This window comes from Etheostoma spectabile, chromosome 15 (genome assembly GCF_008692095.1).
Source record: "Etheostoma spectabile isolate EspeVRDwgs_2016 chromosome 15, UIUC_Espe_1.0, whole genome shotgun sequence".
Lineage (NCBI taxonomy): Eukaryota > Metazoa > Chordata > Actinopteri > Perciformes > Percidae > Etheostoma > Etheostoma spectabile.
Window position 1 is genome coordinate 16,867,239 of NC_045747.1, and position 21,284 is coordinate 16,888,522.

Here is a 21,284-nt window from a genome sequence, read left to right on the forward strand (position 1 = left end):
CCCTTTTGGTATCGCCTCAGTTTGCTTGGAACCTCGATGGAGGTAGTACTAAAAAAAGTACCTGTTAGCAGGTACCAGGGACTTTTTTTTCCGTAATGGAAAATCATAAAAGGTAGTAGTCGAGTAGATACCATCCAGTAGAAAAACACCATTAAGTTTATTCCCCCTCAAAAATAGGTAATTGAAGACTGTAAGGCAAGGCAAGGCAGCTTTATTTGTATAGCCCATTCAGCAACAGGCAATTCAAAGTGCTTACACAAAATCATTAAACAGATAAAACACAAGTACAAACAGTTAAAAGTCATAAGCATTAAATCATAAGACACAGAATAGACAGTTAAAAACAAAATAGAAACATTAGGACACATAAAACACAAGAATAAAGTTACCAGTGCAGCATAAGAAAGAAATGAGCATTAATTTAAAGAAAGGCAGCATCAAAAAGAAAGGTCTTCAGCCTTGATTAAAGAACTGAGAGTAGCAGCGGATCTACAGGTTTCTGGGAGTTTATTCCAGATATGAGGAGCATAGAAACTGAAAGCTGCTTCACCCTGTTTAGTTCTGACTCTGGGGACAGAAAGTAGACTGTCCCAGATGACCTAGAGGTCTGGGGGGGTCATAGTGTAGTAGCAGATCAGAAATGTATTTTGGACCTAAACCGTTAAGGGATTTATAAACTAGCAAGAGTACTTTGAAATCCTTCTTTGAGACACAGGAAGCCAGTGTAAAGACTTCAGAACTGAGTGATGTGATCCGTCTCTTGGTCTTAGTGAGGACTCGAGCAGCAGCGTTCTGAATCAGCTGAGCTGTCTGATGATTTTTTAGGGAGACCTGTAAGACCCCGTTACAGTAGTCAAGTCTACTGAAGATGAAAGCATGGACCAATTTTTCCAAGTCCTGTTGACCATAAGTCCTTTAACCTTGATATGTTCTTTAGTGATAGTAGGCTGACTTTGTATGTCTTAATGTGGCTGTTAAAGTTCAGGTCTGAGTCCATGACACACCCAGATTTCTGGCTTTGTCTGTTGTTTTTAACATTGTTGTTTGAAGCTGAGCGCAGACTTTTACGTTCCTCTTTTTTTCCAAAAACAACTACCTCAGTTTTTCCTTCATTTAATTTCAGAAAGTTCTGGCACATCCAGTCGTTAATTGTTTGATGCAGTTAGTCTGTTTTGTATTGACTATAGTCCCTGGCGATAAGGTATGTAAATTGTGTGTCATCCGCCTAACTGGTAACTTTTTTGTTTTTCTCCATAATCTGCAGCAGTGGAAGCATGTAGATGTTAAACAAGAGGCCCAGATGGAGCCTTGCGGAACTCCGCACGTCATATTTGTACGCTCAGATGTATAATTAACTGACTGTAGTGGTTATGACCATATCAGTGACTATGTACCTACATGGAAGCAGGCCAAATGATGTCTGTGACTTATAGTGATATAGTGATAGTGTTACTGAAGGCTAGCTGTAGTCTCACACTGAAGTCCCGGTGTAGCAGGAAAAGGTAAACAGTGTGCAGATCGCTCCAAGAAGCAAAAATGCTGGTCGGGATTTCCACTACCACGCAGATCAACACTGCCAAACCTCCTACTCACCAACACCAGATCGATCATACACAAAATGGATGAGCTACACTTAGAACTACTGCGTGATGATTATCACACAAACATGAGTGAACACACGGCAGCTAGCAGCTAACAGCTAGCAGGGCGAGCTAGCTACCAGCAGGATAGAGACAGGGTAGGTGAATTTAAACAACGTCTGAGTTGAAAACGCATCTTTTTATCATGTAAGGGCCCTGTTCATGTGGCACAGACATTTTATTTGCATTTTGTGTCTGTTAAGAAGTACAAAGGCACTTTAAAACTGGCCCCAAGCACTGCTGTTTTAGCTTAGTGGAAGCTTCTAGACATAGCTGCAGCTACTCTGCGTTGACTGCACCGATTTGGCTCATGTTTTCTAATTTTTTTATCCACTGTACTTGCATATTTACAGTGATCAAGATTAACTTGAAAATTGACCGGAATTCTCCTTTAAGATGTGTGAACTTCTCAAACTACAAGGGACAATGAGTGTCCACCATGCCCCTGTACAGTTCTGGAGATGTTGTATGTTAATGATAGGATGAGCCCCAAAGGTGAACAGAGGGACTGACATAATAGAGAGGGAAGAGAAGGTGGCAGTATGGGAGGAGAAGAGGAGCGAGTTCAGCATGGGTGAATGAGACAAAGGCAATGGAGAGAGAACAAGGCAAAGCAAGGATGACAGGAATGCTTTAAAGAAATGAATTCACTCTCTTGAACTGTTGTAGAGAGGAAGGGGGTGGATGGAGTGGTTGAGAGAGAGACAGCGAGTGAGATATGGAGAGGAAGTTGACTTAAATGGTGATGTGCCTGGCATCTGTGCATGTGTATTTGGTAGGGGGTTATTTCCCCATAGATCTCATTAAAGGCTTCCAGTCCCCGTGCACGTGGCCTGCAGGAAAAGGCCAGAGGGACAGAGAGAGAGAGAGAGAGAGAGAGAGAGAGAGAGAGAGAGAGAGAAAGAGAGAGAGATAAGTGACTCTTATTTCTGTATGGATAAGTGACAGAGCTGTTACAGAACGATGAAGAGGAAGGAAAGGAGCAGGTAGAATAAGATAGAGATAAGCAGGGGAAGATAAAGAGCAGCATGGACAGAGTGAGTGGGCAAATGTGAGTGGGAAAGTGTGATCACAGCTTTGAGAGACAAGACAGAAATTTTGGTCTGCATAAAGATAAAACCACAAGAGAAACAGAAGGGCTTATAGCTGCGTTAAGATTTTATTGTAAAACTGAAAAGTTACATAAAATCTGTGACATTTAGTGCATTTATATGTGACCCAGTTATGGGATGCAGTATCCTGGTTATGTTTCACCGATGTCCAGTAGTGAAAGAAATATTTAGAGCCTATACTTTAGTAAAAAGTAGTAATACAACACAATAACAATACTTAATACTACAATAATTAAGGAAGCTAAATGTACTTTACTATTAAAAATAAAAGTACTTGTTCTGTTGAAAAAAATCCACTGGCTGTGATTGTTGTATCATTATAGATCATATTTAATAATTGGCCTCCCCATAACCTCACTGACACTGCCACCACATGCAGAGCACTGACCATATCACACAACCCCTGCCATCCCTCAACCCATGTGTCACCCTCCTCCCCTCTGGCTGCAGATACTATTTATATACTATATTATATACTATTTTGCTGTTAGTTGTTCCTGCCTTAAATTCAATTCAATAAAATTCAATTTTATTTATAGTATCAATTCATAACAAGAGTTATCTCAAGCCACCTTACAGATAGAGTAGGTCTAGACCACACTCTATAATTTATTAAGACCCAACAATTCCAGCAATTCCCCCAAGAGCAAGCATTTAGTGCAACAGTGGTGAGATAAAACTTCCTTTTAGGGAGAAACCCCGGACAGACCCAGGCTCTTGGTAAGCGGTGTCCAGGCACCTTTCCATTATTTCCAACTTTCCTCTAAACCTCTTAGTTTCATATAAGTAACGTTTGAGGCTGTGTGAGATCATAAAATACAAATAATATATCACAATAAATCACTCATCTCTTGGCAGAACAATCACTTCTTCTTTTGATCCTTAATATGCAAGAAACATCCCTTGGATGCACTGGGACCAGGGCCTGAAATTCACATCCGCCCACTTGCCAAATGCGGATGAATTTTGCAATTGGCGGGTAACACTGTCAATTTACCTGCCACATTGGCAAGTAGCCAATGAGAATTGAGTGATTCAGACACGTAACTATCGGTAAGCAGGGTACGCAGTTACTTACAGGCCCGGACCAATCAGGGGCCTATTGCATTTTTATTAGTCGTGACAATCCCGGCACTCCCACGTGCAGCCACTGACCAAGTGGGAGTGAGAACTGGTCAAATTTATTTCCTTTGTTTCTGATATGAAGATGACTTGACATGTGTGACTCGAACATCTCACATTTACTAACAAAACGTACAGGGAAAGAAGGTGCAAAACATTTCTGACCGTCCTGCTAACATGTTTGCATAACATCAATGTACGCTTGTACGTGGTGGTGTTTGCTGGTGCTGATGGCTGCGGCAGCACTCTCAGCAACTGCTTTTAGCACCTGGCCGTGGCGCCAATGATAGCGCCCATCTGCAAGGGCCTTTGGGCAGCCACTGAGGAGATGTTCTAGAGAGCCTCTTCCAGAGCAAAATAGGCAGGAAGGTGTTTCACGTTTTCCCCAGGTGTGGAGGTTAGCTGGGCTTGGTAGGGCATCGTAGACTGCTTGCACAAGGAAACCGACTGCATGATGTTTGCCAAGGTGATCCTGCGCTGAAGTGTACTCTCCCACCTTGTCCAATCTCCCTGCTGCCGGAGACCCACTGCCCTACTCACTCGCCCTTCCTCCACGCCTGCTCGGACCTCTTCCTGGAGTAGACAATGTCTCTCCTTGCCCTTGGTGTTGCCCACCTGAGTCTTTGGGAAGTAGCCAAACCCCACTCTGCTGGATGCCATGATGCCCACCAGTGTCTTTTGCCTTAGGCGTGAGTCTGCCACCTCCACTGCGTTTGCTGCCCTCCATTTTCTTCCAGTTCTTGACTCTATGCCAGCTAGAGACACATTGCAGTCCTTTGAATCCCAGTACTGTAGGACTTCTCTTGTGCGAGCTTGCATAAACACCTCAGTGAGGCCACTACATGGTAGCTGCAGTAGGTTACCGGTCCCCTACAGTGCTGCGCTGGGGAGTCTGGGTGGAAGTCCCAGCCACTTCCTAAGAAAGCCACTGATCTTCCTTTCAAAGGACTCAACTGTTATTACTGGGATATGGGCACTGATTAACCAGAATACCAGCATGGACAAGCATGAATTTGAAGGGGAAAAAAACATATTGGCATTTTTATTTTTGATATTTTGACACTGAAACAATTTTGTCATTGTACAGAGATGTTCTACAAACCAACAACTCAGTGGTGCTCACTAGCCTTTAAGTCAAAAAAAAGATGTCTGATCATTAGAGGGCCACAAACTCTCAACTGCAAGTACGCAACTGGAGGTTTAAGTTGTGAGGCTGTCTTATAGCACAGTTAACAGATTATATACTGTTGCATTACAAACAGTACAAACATGTCTGTAATATAGGGTAAATTAGTGGGAACATTTAAGTAACAAAGTAATATTCTGAAGGTTTTATAGGGATGAGGAATCTGTGATCAGCCCTAACCCTGGCCGGTTAGAAGCTGTAAGATCAGTCTTATCCCTGGAGGTCTACCGATCAATAAGCACCATGGCTACCTCAGTAACATCTCTAACTATCTGAAGCTTCTTAGGCCAATAGCAAAGTTATTACACCCATATTTATTGCTATTAATTTATGATGATTATCAGTCTTTTATAATTGTTGAGGTTGTTTGTGGGAATTTTCCAGCATGATAACTGAATCCTTAACCTTCATTTTCCCCTGCTGGGATTGTGATTCATTTTACAGAGTTGTTCATTGTTCATTGGGACTGCAAGTGCCGTGTATATGCTTGTGTGTATATGTGTGTGTGTGAAACTTAATCTAATACAAATAGACACACCCTTTCATACTCTTTCTCACTCACTCTCACTCAAAAGTCTTCCTTCCGTTTTACTCCACTCGCTTTCGCCTCGCTATTGTAACACACACACACACACACACACACACACACACACGCACACACGCAAACGCACAGCCTCCCAGTACCCCATCTCCTAGGGAACACAGGGATGTCTCTATGGCAACAAGCTGCTTGCTCCTCTAATGAATACCGGTTGCCGTGGAGACCGGGTTGGCTGTGCAACGGTTACACAGAATGAAATAGAGGGAGAAAATGTGATGTTACTCCTCTGCACAAACCCCCATGCACGGTTTTATCTCACACACGCACGCACGCACGCACGCACGCACGCACGCACGCACGCACACACACACACACACACACACACACACACACACACACACTGAAATGTGTATCCACTTCTATGTATGTAAGAGATTACAATGACTGAGCGAATGTTCTGGAAACAAGAGCCCATGCAGTAATGCAGTAAGACGCAGGGATCCTGCAGCTGGCTGTACTCTGCATGGGCCAATCATCCTGCTGCTGATGCCTCAAGGTCAGAGAACACCCCAACTCCACTCTGACCAAGAGAGAGAGCGAGAGAGAGAGAGAGAGAGAGAGAGAGAGAGAGAGACAGAGACAGAGACAGAGAGAGCGAGAGAGAGAGAAAGAAAGCAGTGCCAAAAACCTTCTGTCAGCCATCTGTGTAGTGAGTTATGTCCCACTTTGCTGACTGAGCCTCTAAGCCGTTATGCATTTGGCCATTCAAGACCCCACCGGAGACACTTAAAGCTGCACCGAACTGCCATTCATATCCTCTCTGCTGACTGAGGCCACTGAGAATCAGCCACTCTACTCTGAGGCTGTCTCCCTCTGCTGGTTTACAGGGAGAACTGCTCTCTATGCTGCAGTCTGTCAGGACATCTGGCACAGGATTGCCTCTGGGACCTCTACAAGGGGTCAATAGATGATTCCTGGAAAAGGAGATAAGAAAAATATTGCTCTGATAAATGCAATGCATAGTGCCCCCACACACGCACCCTTAATGCCAATCTCAAAACACTTCATTACAAATACAATTTCTACATTCAAATCCTACTGAAGTAAATGTACAGGTGTATTATAAGAAAAAGTAAAAGTTTTGTTTTTGAAGAAAAATGTGGTTCATTCTGTAACAGAAAGTTCAAAACATCCTACTCTGAGTTTCTTAGAATTAGTTACAGTTTGTATCTAAGGCACAGATGGTTTTGCCACCAAAAAATGACAGATCATTTCAGGAGGCAGATTGCAGCCTGAGGTCCTCAGGCAAGGCTCGACTTAAATCAAGTTTAAGAAGAATTGTGGTTTTTCCACAATTTAGTGGACTTTCCTTAAGTTTCCTTACATTTCCTTTTGGCTGTTTCTGTTTTAAAATGATGCAGTTCCTAACGACTATTCCTTAGGTTAGATTAACTAAAAGTGATCAGGTTTCTTACATGGCCTCTGATGTTTTGATTGATGCATATGAAGTGAGTCTGGCTGCTTTATTATCTTTAAAATCAGTTCTTAAAACTTAGTTGCATTGACTTCCGACTATTATTATTACTTGTCGTTAATTTCGCTTTTGCAGCCACTTTTTATTTCTTAACTTGTTTTACCTGCTGTAATCTCTTTAAATGGTATGTTAATCCTTGACATTTAGACTATACCCGTTAACCAATGCTCACTGCTCTATAAACTTAAAGCTGAGCTCTGTCTCTCCTGCAGAAATGTTTGCGGTTTAACCCAGATGCCACTGTGTGGAAGGCCAAGCAGCAGGTGCTCTGCTCCCTGACCGAATCTCTCCGGGACGTCCTGAACTACGGTCTGTTCCAACCCGCCACGGACGGCCATGATGCCAAGTTCCTGGAGGAGGAGAGGCTGCTCAAAGAGTACCCACAGTCCTTTGAGAAAGGGGTACCATATTTAGAGGTAAGATTCCAGTCTTCCTTTGACACAGTTGTAAGACTGCACAATAGAGAGGTGACGTAGCCTGCAAATCCTCAAGATGTTACTATCATTCAATAATGCAATGGTCCAAATCAGAATCTGATGCGATGGCTTCCTCTTTGAAAGTTTACAATACATTTCCGGAAACTGTCAGGAAAGTTTGTTTAAAGTCATACTCTAGGACCAATCAATTGAATCCTAACAAAGAGTCTTGTGTATTACAGCATTAAGATCAGTGCAGTAGACGAGGATTGTCGCTTTTGGTTTGTGTGCCCATGATTTACTCTACAACTTTTGGTGTTTTGCATCCAGATCCCAGATGAATGAAGTAAAAAACAGCAGAACTTTAACTGTACTGTGAATGTTCCTTGTGGTATCTTAGGTTATAAAAAAACCCTGGTTTATGAATAAACTTTCATACATTCTTCTTAGAGGAATGTCACCAACATATTTATCTGCTAATCTCTTATCCCCTCTGTACAGTCACCTTGTTTTCATGCTTTTATGTGACCCAGTGGAGGCTCTACACCACCTTTTAACTGCTGTGAAGCAAGACCATTTTTCCCCCACATTTCTTGCCTTCAGTGAAGTAAAAGAGAATGGTTGTATAGAAAACCAGATAAAGCTCTATGTCTGTACAAAACAGTAAATCTGCAGGCCCCGTTTTGTGTATCTAGGCCAAAAGCTATAAGAATTAAGGACAGATGTTTTAGGATTAACTCCTCGTTCTCCGTCTCTCTTGGGTTTAGTTTCGATACAAGACCAGGGTATACAAACAGACCAATCTGGATGAGAAGCAACTGGCCAAACTGCACACTAAGGTATGAAATCCATTTGTCCTGATGTTGGATCTCTGAAGGGTTTCAGTCATAAAAATGTACTGGCATAGAGTGAGTGAATATAAAATCACTACTGTACAGTATGTGTATCAGTGTGAGTGTATACATACACGTGTATTTGTGCATGTGTATCTGTGTATATGTTCTCCTTGTTAATGCACCATACTGTACTACTGTATGCTGTAATGTGCTGCACTGCCATGTACTGTACTTTGCTTGCATATACAGTATTACAAAGGCAGAAGGAGTTCTGTCCTTTCCCTATAATACAGCGGCACATTTCTCTCCACGCGCAGGCTAGCCTGAAGAAATTCATGGATTATATCCAAACCAGCGCTGTGGACAAGATGGTCAAGTTCTTAGACAAAGGCCTCGATCCCAACTTTCAGGACCCTGACACCGGCGGTGAGGAGTGCCTCAGGGCATAAGGATTAGTCACCTCCCCTCTGTCATTTAGCATTTTGCTGAGCTCCATCCACTTTATCCACAGAGTCGTCTTCTGTCTACCATCAACCCATAACAACTACACTTGTTTAAAACCATAGTTTACAAAAATCTTTTCTCATCAAATTCATCACATTTACGAAATAAATAAATTGGCATAAAACAAGAAGGACTAAATAAGGTTGAAGTTGACAGTGATACTGATTTCACTTGCTACAGCTCATTTCCTCCATCCATCTATATATACTCTACATCCATCTACACACTCATTAATTGTCAAATCTCTTCCTTAACCTGTCTCTCCCTATTTATTGAATTATTCTGTGTCGGTCAAACACATAAACATTTATTTGAGATTCAACATCCCCAATTGGTTAACCATCTCCTCTCAGCTATATTAGCACGCTGGTGGCCAACAGCTTTGTGACCTGTGGCTCTGCCCTACTCTCCCCCTCTGCAGTATGTTGGCCTAACACTTTGTCAAGGATCTGGGCCAATGCTGTTCACAATTTGGTGCCTTTTCTCAGATCCTGTTAGTGCTTAGGGGGTGTAGCAGGCGGCCCATTTACAGTTTGGGTGTGCTGCTCTGTGTCACTCCAGGCGCTGTGGGAGAAAAGTGTCACAAAACAAAACACAGGCGGGTGTGAAACACAATTCCATGTCAGAACACCGGGGGGCAACAAAGAGCCCTGATGAAGCCTCTTCCCTAACATGTTCCACTCACGTCTCATGAGGGGTGTTGCACAAAATTCTGGGCCCCTCCCCGCATCCACAGCTATTCATTCTAGCATCTTTTTGGGCCCTCTGGGTACTCAGTCCCCTTCCCCCCCACCAGTCCGATGCCCTTGCATCTCACGGGAAAGACAAACCACTTATCCCTCCATACACATACACACCTGGAAATTAAACTTGAGGTGGTTATTGCTACTGTGGACATCAGGGTTTTAATGCTGGTCCCGGTTTCCGTGCTTCTGTAATAAATATACAAACAAAAATCGGTAGAGCCAAAGGTAGAAAGAATGACAAATAATTTTAAATTTGGATAGCTAAATTTATACATTTCATTAAATTAATTATTTTGCCACAATAACCTTGAATTAAAAAATCTTAGGTTTGCCCTAACACTCAAGCAATCCGAACCAAAATTCACAGAAAATGTCAACTCTTACTTCTTCATGAATTCAAATGGTTTCCTGTTCTTTCTCAACCATGAGGTTGTGTCACGGTGTCCCGACAGTTTGCCTATGAACCATTAGGTTTTAGCCTAGTAGGTATTAGGTGTGTGCATGGCAAAGAGACGATCAAAAGCCTGCAAAAACATTTGACCTGCCTGTCTCTCTGAAACTCCTTTTTCATGCTTTCCCACCCAGCAGTAGGCTCACTCTGTGTGCCTTTAATAGGCTATAAAATGATTCTACAATATTCAGCATGGCTCCTGTCAGTGGGGGCTCACTTCCATCTCTACCAAGGAAACTGTTTAATGGGCATTCCCTAAGTCGTCCCGACATGGTAACTTCAGAGGAAGTGCAGTCAAAACATAACCCCAGATTATTTGTACCTGAGCTCTACAGAAGGAGAAAAGCCCTTAGTTGTTTTCCTCTTTGCCAAAAACTCTCTTGTCGCCATGGCAGCCAGCGCCATCCACACTGTTTTTGAATGCTTTTATTCTTCTAGATGCCACTGGACCTTCTCGCTGAATAAATTCAAGTATGTTAAAGCGCCCATATTATGCTCATTTTAAGGTTCATAATTGTATTTTGAGGTTGTACCAGAATAGGTTTACAACATGGTACATTTCAAAAAACAACAACATATTTTTATTGTACTGCACATTACTGCAGATCCTGTTTTCACCCTGTGTGTTAAGTCTCTGTTTTAGCTACAGAGTGAGACATCTCACTTCTATACTATCTTTGTTGGGAGTTGCACATGCGCAGTAGCTAGGTAAGATCACATCAGCTAGATAACTCTTTCTCCAACTTTGGTCAGTACAAGGCAGGATTAGCTTGGAGACTTCTTCTAAACGAGGGGCTCTTGTGGAATACCTGCAGAACAGAGACATTGAAGTAGTTCTTTAGTAGGTCCATGGTGAACTAGTATGTGTTGTAGCAGTGTTTTCCATTGATAATGAACTAGCAAGCTAGCGCTAGCATGCTACGGTTAGCCACCTTGTCTCAGCTAGTGACGTAGAAAGGCATCTCACCCAGAGGCAGAGGACATTCAGAAACCTGTATCTCACTTAAAACAGCATGGATGTCCCCCCCCCCCAAGTTTGTATGTGTGTGGAGGCACCAGAGACACAAAATAACCCCAAATCCCAGACAAAGTGTTTTTTTTCAGTATAAGGTTAAACATGTTGTGACACAGTATTGCTTTTATTTTAAATTATTGAGTTTCTTCGTTGCTTTATTTGATGCCAGCCTAATTGGCAAGTAGCGTGTAGCTAGCATCAGTAGGAAAAAACGCTTTCGTGGTTACTTGGATGCTAACGTTGCTGCCTGCATGATATAACCAATCTGAAGAGGTAAATCTCTAGAGAAGATTTTATTTTACAGTGCATTTTTGCATAGGTGAATTTGAACATTTGTGGGAAACTTTACAGTTGGCTGATTTGTCTCAGGGTGTGCAGTTGAGTAACCAGGAGAGTAACCTATTTCATTCTTAAATCCCTCCTATGATGGGTGGATTTAGTGACAATGTTTGCATGGAGTGAGCCTTCTTTAAACTCTTCTGTCAGAACTGTGACAGAAGAGTCACAGAGTTATTTTTCTCATTTTCACATATTAGGAAATGCATTTAACATACTTGTTTAAACTCAAGAACACATAATGCATTTCTGGTAGAAACGCTGAAACTAAACATAACTTTTGTTTACAAGAAAGCTCCACGCAGTATCTTTAACAAAGCAGTTTTGATGTAAACTATTTTATTTATTATTTTTTGTTGAAACAGTTTTCCCACTGAGTATTTAAGCAGCCCCCTGGCAGCAAACAATCTGACCAGTGCCCTCCAAATAATTAAACCAATCCTTCTGAACATTACAAACTCAACATTAAAATTTGAATCTCTGTGTGTGTCCGCCAGAGACTGCTCTGTCCCTGGCGGTGCAGTGTGAGCCAGGTGCAGGCGAGACCATCCGGGTCCTGGTGGAGGGAGGGGCTCACATTGACTTCCGCGCCAAAGATGGACTCACACCTTTACACAAAGCTGTGCGAGGCCACCGCCATACAGCCCTGCTGGTAAACATTCACACACGCTATTGTCCTTTGATAGAAATGCTGTGTCTAATCCCAAGTTATGAGTTTTTTATTGTCATGCCATGCAAGGAGATACTTTACACATACACCAGGATCTGCAAGATGGATACTTCTGCATCTGATTCATTTGTGTTACTGTATAAACAAACAAGCGGGAGGAAGAATAAACAGATCCTCCCACGCAGCGATGCACAAAGCAATCTATTATTGTATTCAACTAAAGAGAAGAAAAAGACATTCAAATTCAGATAGCCTGCTTTATAGGTGTGTGGCACATTTACATTTTAGGCATTTGTCCAGAACTCCCATATCGCCAAGAAGACAGGTACCTGTAGAGGGGAAAACTCATTTAGGGGGAGATAATGCATGTATTACATTGTCAGAGTTAATGTTTTCCACAAAAGGAAAGAAACAGTTGCTAAACGGCAAAAAGATGTACTGCCGCCTCTGATTGAATACTCAATGCTCTGTAGCCCGAGGTGTTGCATGACCTCGCTGAACCCCCGGCTATGGGTACCCATTCGGATTTAAAATTCCATGAATATTCTTCGACTTGAAGTTGAAAACCACCTTAAGATATTTTTCCTTGCTGCCTCTTTTGTTATGTTGTTAGCTCATCGTTATTTTACTGCACAGTAATAATTGCATATTTTATATCACTCCCTTATTGTTATCATTACTGCCAGTATTTGAGAATGGCCTGTACATGAGGTGTACTTCTCTACTGTGTGTTTCTGTAGGTCCTGCTGTCTCTGGGTGCGTCTCCGGACTATAAGGACCGGCGAGGGCTGACGCCGCTCTATCACACTGTGCTGACAGGGGGGGACACCTCCTGCTGCGAAACACTGCTTTTCCACCGCGCCAAACTGGGCATCAGGGACGAGAACGGCTGGGACGAGACACATCAGGTACGTGCGTGTGTGTGCATTATTTGGGTCCCTTAAGACTTCAAGGGTCTTCAAAGATTCTCCAGAGATTTGGATAAAAAAAGAGAATATGAATGCAAATACAGAAAGTATTTTATCATAAGTTTCCTTCTTTCTTGTATTATCTCCAATGTGCTGTGTATACAGTTATTCTCCACTAAATCAACAGCAAATCTTATGTTAGAGGATGCTTGGGGCCAAATGTTTCAATCTGATGAGTCGGTGGCTTAATTTGTGTCTATTTGGAGATTGTGGTCTGAAAGCACAGCCTTTGGGTTTTGGGGTTTATAGTTTCTGTTATTTGTATTGCATGTGTGTGCATGCATCCTATTTGTAGAAATGAACCAGTAAATGTATATAAATGAATCAGTGTTATCTGTGTTCCAGTGTCGTATGTACAGCATCTGTGTCCACGTCAAAAAACATTCATGCCATGAACAATACACCTCTCACCTTTTATCTTGGACAACTTTCCCCCTTCATCCCACCCACCCTGCTTCTGTGGCCTCATATTCAAGCAGTGAAGTGGACAGAAAAGGTATCAGCCTCTTCCTCTCAGTGGGACCACCCACGCTTTATCAGCCTCGTCTCTTTAGCTTCCACTTTATTTTCTGTATGTGTGTGTTGAATTGGATTTGATATACGTGTTTAGCATTGATACTTAGATTGGATCCACCATAAGTCTACCCCTTCCAAAATTAGAAATATTCTCTGTGTGAATGCCGTTTAGTTGCAGGATTGAATCAGCCTTGAGGCCCTCTGAAAGAAAATAATGAATGAGGTGTAGGTGAAGATTTACTCCAGTGAATACATGTTTTCTCAGATTGTGTTCATTGCCAAATGTATACTATTGTCCCTTACCAAAGGATAAAAAGGTGAAATTGTCATTCTTTAGTGCACCAGATATAATTGGCATATAATACAGCACAAGACAAAAGTACTGTTGCCATGATTACCTGTAGTTTAATGTCCGTTCCCCACAAATTGATCCATTAAGTTATTGACCTAAAATGCCTTTATGTGTGATTGCAATGGAGAGCTTCCAGCCAAATGTCAAATAAACATTTAATATGGCCATGGCATAATTGATAATATAAATTGCCAATGACTAATAATAATAACTTGATTTCCACTGTATGGTGCTGCTGTATGTGTGTGTCCTTATGATGATGATTGTGTGATTATTGTTATCGCTGGATCTCATTTGTGTTCGCCCTGTGAGTTTGGAGGTGGTGTTAATTAAATGTGGTGTCATTTAGTTGTCACCTTGTTCCTCTCCCTGTGTTGCTGTCTGCTCTTTATCCTTGTTTGCTTCTGGGCTTCTCTGTTGTCTTTATTAAACAGCCACATAAATCTGTCCTTTTTAGGGTGCCAGCTCAGTTGGTAGAGTAGATGCCACACCCATATATAGAGGTTTAATACTTGAAGCAGCAGGCCGGGGTTTGACTCCGGCCCGCGCCCCTTTGCTGCATGTCATTCCCCCTCTCTCCCCTTTCATGTCTTCAGCTGTCTTGTCAAATAAAGGCCTAAAAATGCCCCCCCCAAAATTGGTCCATTTTCACTTCTCTGCATATCTTGTTTTAACAACTCTTTGTCTTTTGCACATCTTCTCCTTCCATCTCTCAACAATCTGTTCATCCTCTCTCAGGCCTGTCAGCATGGTAACTCGCAGCATCTGGAGCACCTCCTTTTCTACGGAGCAGATTCTTCCTCCCAGAATGCCTCTGGAAACACTGCCTTGCACATCTGTGCTTTATACAACAAGGTAAACACTCTTTTTCAGACAGATCAATGATCAATGATACACCTTTTAAAGTTCAGCACCCTGAACTTAAAACCTCTGTCATTCCTCCAATCCAATTACAATATGTAGCTTATTAGATGAAATCAGAGCAATTTAAAATAGATATTAACCTATATCTGGTTATTTGTATATTTTCATTTTATGTGATTAGGTGTGAATGTTAGTATACATTACAAACCTTTTGTCAACAAACATGTTTTAATTTATGACAAAATTGATTTTGATTCCATTTTTCTATAATATTGTTAGAATTCCCCCCCCCCCTTTTTTTTAAAAGCATGTTTCATAGAATATTTAATATTCAACATTTTTGCAGTCACATTACACCAGGGAATGCAAGGGAATGCACACAAAGCAAAAAGGAGAGAATACTGTGCTTTCTAAAGCCGTGCATGCATGAACAGATGCGTGAACAGATAACATGCTTTGCTGCATTAAGTTATACAATTTTCCACAACTAATGTACAATAATTAGTCCTTCTTTGGTGCAGGAAAGCTGTTCACGAATTCTGCTCTACCGGGGAGCAAATAAAGACACAAAGAACAGCAGTGGGCAAACCCCCTTTCAGGTAATGACTGAGTGCCTAGCTGGGTAATTATGCGTGTTGGGTAGTTGTATGGTCTTATTAAGTTAACGTAGCAGAAAGTGCCAGGGCCTAATTTCACTTTAAACCATTATTGTGCTGCGATGAACACAGAGGTCCCAGGTGGCAGGATTGCGTGTGACCCCTTGATCTAGATATATTAACTCTGTCAGTGCAGAATAAGCCAGCTGAGACAATCTGTTGTGTTTTGTGTTTGTGTGCGTGGAGAGATGAGACAACAGGGAGAAAGCATTGGAATTTTCCAGGTTGTGTGCTGACCTGTGTAGTTTGTAAAAACAGAATAATACAATAGTGAAAAGAATGAAACAATATGGTCTCATGCCAGATTACTCATATGTTTTTGCTTTATTATCATGTTTGAAGAAAGCAGCACAAATCTAGTTTTCGTCACTTGTAAATTTGCCTATTAGAGGTGCAAGTTTCGAGCGCAGACAAAATGGGGCCATTTATAAAATACAGAAGAAGAATGCTTCAGTAAAAGCACCCATACAGCTACCTACAGTAATTACAAGAGAAATAGTAAACAGTTTGTTCCACCCTTGTGCATTTATTTGCCACATGACTGTATTCAGAAGGATTGTATGTGCGTGTGTGTATCCATGTGTATTTTCATCAGGTGGCTGTTATGTCCGGCCATTTTGAGCTGGGAGAAATTATCAAAAACCACCGGGATACAGATGTGGGTAAGTGGCTGATGTCATCTGAATTTTGCATTCCAGTTTGGAGATGTGTAACGTCCTGTTAAATGATACATAATTGGATCTTCACGGGGGAAATTAGGCCTTGAATCAACAATTAAAAGGGAGCAGCAATAAAAAAAACATTTGTACATGGAGTATATAGAGGATGTGGATGTGCAAAATAGGAGCAGTGGCAAAGAAAACAAACTGTGACAAAGAAAATCTGATATTACGCTCACCTTTTTCTCCCTTTACCTTCCAGTTCCCTTTGTGGAGTCTCCAAAGTACGCCCCTCAGAGGCGGGAGAGCACCCGGACACTGACGATACCCAACCCTCATCCCTTCCTCCGGGCCAACAGTGACAGCAGCATGAACCTGCCAGACTGGATGGCGGTGCCTAACGCCCCAGGGACCAATATTGTCTCTGTGCAGGTGTGTGTGTGTGTGTGTGTGTGTGTGTGTATAAAGGGTTTGGTTTTAAGTAGGGATGATCCGAGTACCCGGCTGAAACGAGTATCCGGTACGGATAAAGCACTTTTGCCGAGTACAAGTATTATCCGAGTAATATGAGTCAATATCCGTGCTCGGATTAAATAAAACTCCTCAACTGGCCGCGCATGCTGCTTGGTTTAAATGCAACTCCCGCCATCGGAGATTTTTTTTTTTTCTGTCAGCTGCCCCTGCCCCCCGCCCCCTCCTCTCTTTCTCTCTCTCTCTCTCTGTGGCTCTCTCTCAATCACACACACACACACACACACCACACACACACACACACACCCACACACACACACCACACATACCTGTGTGGAAATAAAAAAGAAAAAAAAGAACCAAAAACAAAAAAAATCCAGATCATAAAAAAATTAAAAGTTAAAAAAAGAAAGTTATACTGAGTATGAAAACTTTGTTCATTACATTTTACTTCATAATTGCAACCGCATGTGTTGTATTCATTGTTGCAAAACGTTCTGTATATAGTTGTTTGTTACCATGACAACACCATTGATATGAAGCTTGATGCTGTCATGTAAATAGTTTTCTAATCAGCAATAAATATAACAATTTTTGATCAAGTCATATCAAATGCATGCTTAAAATAACATACCGGTTAAAGCCCCGCCCATTTCAAGACAACCCGACCCACTTCCTGGTTAAATCTGACCTTTTTAGGCCCCGCCCAGTCCGAGTACGGATCCGGATACAGATAATTCATGTGGTAAACAGATACAGATACAGATACAGATAATGTTGTACTCGCTCATCCCTAGTTCTAAGTTTTCTTGACATTTGAAACAGCTTAACGTCCATTTAGTAGCTGTTCTATAGATTTCAACCGGATCACACAAATAGCTGTAGATTGAGTTTGCCAAAGTTGTAGTAGAATTAAAACCTTCCAAGATCCTGAGAACCTCAAGGACTTCTCATCCGTGTTGACTTACACGCCGAGTTTCCAAATTGATTAATGACATTGAAGACAGCAGTTGAAAAAACAATCTCAGCTCAAAGTCCAGTTAGTAAGTGTTCTGGTGCTTTTGACTTCTCAAAATAATTTAGAGTTACTCCTCAATGAACACCTACACACATTGAATTGAAGTAATAATTTTTACAAAAATTACTTACATAACGTTGTAGACACTAACTCTCAAGTACAAACTGCTCCTAAATATTTATGTATCGACTCCTTCTGAAGTCATCTAAGAAGGTATTGCATATATTTGACTAATTTGCACGTGAGTATGATTGACCTTATACCTGACAGCTTGGAGAAATGGTAAATACCAAGATATATACTGCTATAGTTGCACAAGTGGAAGCTGGAGCAGCTGCATCTCAATAATTCATAAACAAATTAGGACATTTGAAGGGACATTATATAACGTAATGGATGACCTTTATTGCCTCTTGTGGTGAGCAGTACTCATTGCAACAACTTATGTTTTGCTTTCTCACATATGCTATCTATGTACATACAGTATATTTCAGTTATGTGCAATGTTGCAGACAAGTAATTATGTTGAGTGATAGCCCATAAACACACAACATGGAATAAAACATAATTTAAGAGACATTTGAACATGCATTTGATTAAATTTTTTGATAATACTAATGTTGTTGTTGTCCACAATCAATAGCATTAGGAGAGTTTTAAAATTAATTATAGATATGGAAGTCAACAAAAATGCGACGAGAAGAAGATTTAGAAGTTAACAATAAATAAATAGCAAAATAGAAAATGCTCTAAAGTTACTTTCAAGTTGGGTAGATGTATTTTGAATTATACAGACACTTAAAACAAAAACAGAAACAGCAACATCCAAAAGAAATACCTGTAATCACAGCTTTGCAAAATATACACTCATACCTTGTACAATTATTCAGATTTATAATAGCGGTACAATATCACATGCATAATATTATATGTAGCTACAAATATGTACACAGCAAAATATACACACACACATACTCAGGAACTATACATGCACAAACGGACCTTGCTCAAGAAAGATGTTATAACTCCATATTTTGGTCCATATGGGGACTTGAACTGGCAACCCTGCAGTTCCCAACCAAACTCCCTACGGAATTATACATACAGTATATATTTTATAATATATTATATATATATTACATACATTTTTTTCTGACATGCTGTAAACATCTTTCATGAAATATATTTTTCTCGCCTTTCTCCCCGTCTGTCTCTCTCAGGGCTACAAACATACAGGAACCCTGCGCAGCTCCAGCAGTCCCAGAGGGGCGAGGACGCGTTCCCCTTCCCGGGGAAGGATCGGAGACAAGGAGGACAGGAGCAGGCAGAGTCGGAGACAAGGGTGAGTGGCAGAGGCTGACATCTGAAAACAAGAAGCTGTTGAACAAGAAGATCTCTTCCACTTTTCTAAGTGTGGAGTACTAAAAGTTAATGTAGGCTGGTTGAAGTACGTTTGAGAACTCTACTAGATGTCTGCACATCCCAAAAGAGTCCCTTAAATGTCAATTACCTGAGTTAAGGTCTTAAAAGATTGTAAAGGTGCTTAAATGTTTAGTTTTCAGTCTTAAATATGGTTTCTTAGGTCTTCAAATGTCTGTTTTTGTGGTTCAAAATATAATCTTTCATTTTTTTTGTGTTAGTTAAGATCTGTACTAAACCACAATAATGACAACAGATTTAAGTGCGTGTAAAGACCTACAAATGGCATAAATCAAACCATTAACATGAGACCTAACAGACAACCTGTTTAGGGACATTTTTGGAAAACTGGCTAGTATTGCATTCAGTAATTTGGTCATCCATATGTACAGAGAGCTTCAGTCTCAAATCATCCGCCTCACCTTCTGCTCCCTTCCATCCAGGCCCGTCCCTGCCAGTGCAGCTGGACAAACCGCAGGCCAGCGGAGACGCCTCTACAGCGCTGTCCCGGGACGAGTCTTTGTAGCTACTCGATCAAACTCTGCCCAAGGCGAGCGGGAAATCAGCTTCAGTAAAGGAGACAGGGTCAAAGGTGAGTATGTGCATTTTCATTTTATGATACACAGTGTGTGTGTGTGTGTGTGTGTGTGTGTGTGTGTGTGCTGTGTACATTACATATACTGTGTATATGTATATATATATATATATATATATATATATATATATATATATATATATATATACACAGTATAAATGTAGCAAAATACAGCATTTTGTCTTCCATGTGAATTCAAACTGTCTGATTGGGAGTCAGTGCTTGTGAAGCTGTTTATGCTGTTACTAATTTCCACATGAATCAGACAGGCAGCTTTGACATCCACACACTTGCACAATTGAATTGAAGACACATTCGGAAACATGCAAAGCAACGTTACAGACACCTTTTAAAAAAATGTAAATGTAACAAAAGGTTACATTTACCAAATCCCTTTCTGTTTAAGGCTTTGGCGTAGCCCCAAAAAGTTCCTATGTATATTGTGTAAGCTGCTGACTGCAGATGTTTAGCAATTCCAGAGTTGAGATTTAATTAGCAGTTTCTAAGCTAACACCATTTATCTAATTGATAAGTATTTTGGAAACAAAGTGAGATGCTGCATCACAAGAACATTTACTTGATCTACCATTAGCTAACACTACACTGGCAAATACCCACTGATCACAACACCACAACTATTGGCTTATTAAGGTGTTACGGCTCCCGTCTTACCAAACAAATGCCTACGTACACACACAGCAGACACAGGGCATAGTGAGCATCCCATTGATGTTTTATTTATAGCTACCTGACTAATGCAGGTCCAATATAGTCTCTGGTACAGCTTATCTGTGTTTTGCGTCTGCCTACAAGTTATATGGTGACACAGATGATGACAATGGGGAGATTCAACCATTTTGGACAACCAAAACAATAAACAAATGAATTAACAGTGGCTGCAGAGTTTCTCATATATATAAATATATATATATATATATATCGAGAGTGGTATCAATCTTCTCATCTCACTCCTAGCAGAAAAGGAATAAACAAATTTCCAAAAAATGTCATCACTTTACACATCTATTGAGAAAACTGTGAGTTGACTAGCATTGATAAACAACACCAAAATCTTTTTTATTTTACTTAAGCGTGACAGGACATTCTTGTGTCAGTCTCAGAGGAAGATCAGCACACAGGCCAGATCCAAGTGTCATCAGATAAGTTTGTAAAATGGCCATGTCCTAACATGAGTGTAAGTCCTATATATATGTTTGTATTCAATGTCTGCAGGTATGAATATGTGTGTGTTTGTGAGTAAGTCTAAGGTGTCGCCAGGTATGTATGTCTTGGTGAGTATGTAGGACGTTTGCATGTCCGTGTGTCTCTACATTATTTCTTTTCTGTCTGTATGACGTTGTCGTCTTTTTGAGTGTGTTCATTTTTAATTGGTGTCTGTGTCTTGGTGCATGTTATGTTGCCTTTTCCTGATATGCTGCCCTTTCCTGCCCTCCCCCCTCCTCTAGTGTTGAGTGTTGGCGAGGGCGGGTACTGGGAGGGGACGGTCAGAGGTCGCACAGGCTGGTTCCCCTCTGACTGTGTGGAGGAAGTAATGCTTCGAAGCCAAGACAACCGATCAGGTGATCACCACCAGACACACACACACATGCACGCACGCACGCACGCACACACACCCACACACACACACACACACACA

The 21,284-nt window shown here is 41.2% G+C and overlaps 1 protein-coding gene across 5 annotated transcripts in view; it reads left to right on the top strand.

Annotated features, from left to right (window-relative positions):
• Positions 1-21,284, top strand: part of shank1 (SH3 and multiple ankyrin repeat domains 1) — an 82,882-nt gene that overhangs the window by 28,587 nt on the left and 33,011 nt on the right. For all 5 annotated transcript variants that reach the window (XM_032537380.1, XM_032537381.1, XM_032537382.1 and 2 more), the window contains 12 exons: positions 7,348-7,551; positions 8,319-8,390; positions 8,705-8,813; positions 11,937-12,091; positions 12,850-13,017; positions 14,684-14,800; positions 15,331-15,408; positions 16,061-16,127; positions 16,387-16,556; positions 18,834-18,955; positions 19,476-19,624; positions 21,094-21,207. In XM_032537380.1, coding sequence (XP_032393271.1) covers positions 7,348-7,551; positions 8,319-8,390; positions 8,705-8,813; positions 11,937-12,091; positions 12,850-13,017; positions 14,684-14,800; positions 15,331-15,408; positions 16,061-16,127; positions 16,387-16,556; positions 18,834-18,955; positions 19,476-19,624; positions 21,094-21,207 — 1,525 coding nt within the window. The remainder of the gene's footprint in view (positions 1-7,347; positions 7,552-8,318; positions 8,391-8,704; positions 8,814-11,936; positions 12,092-12,849; positions 13,018-14,683; positions 14,801-15,330; positions 15,409-16,060; positions 16,128-16,386; positions 16,557-18,833; positions 18,956-19,475; positions 19,625-21,093; positions 21,208-21,284) is intronic.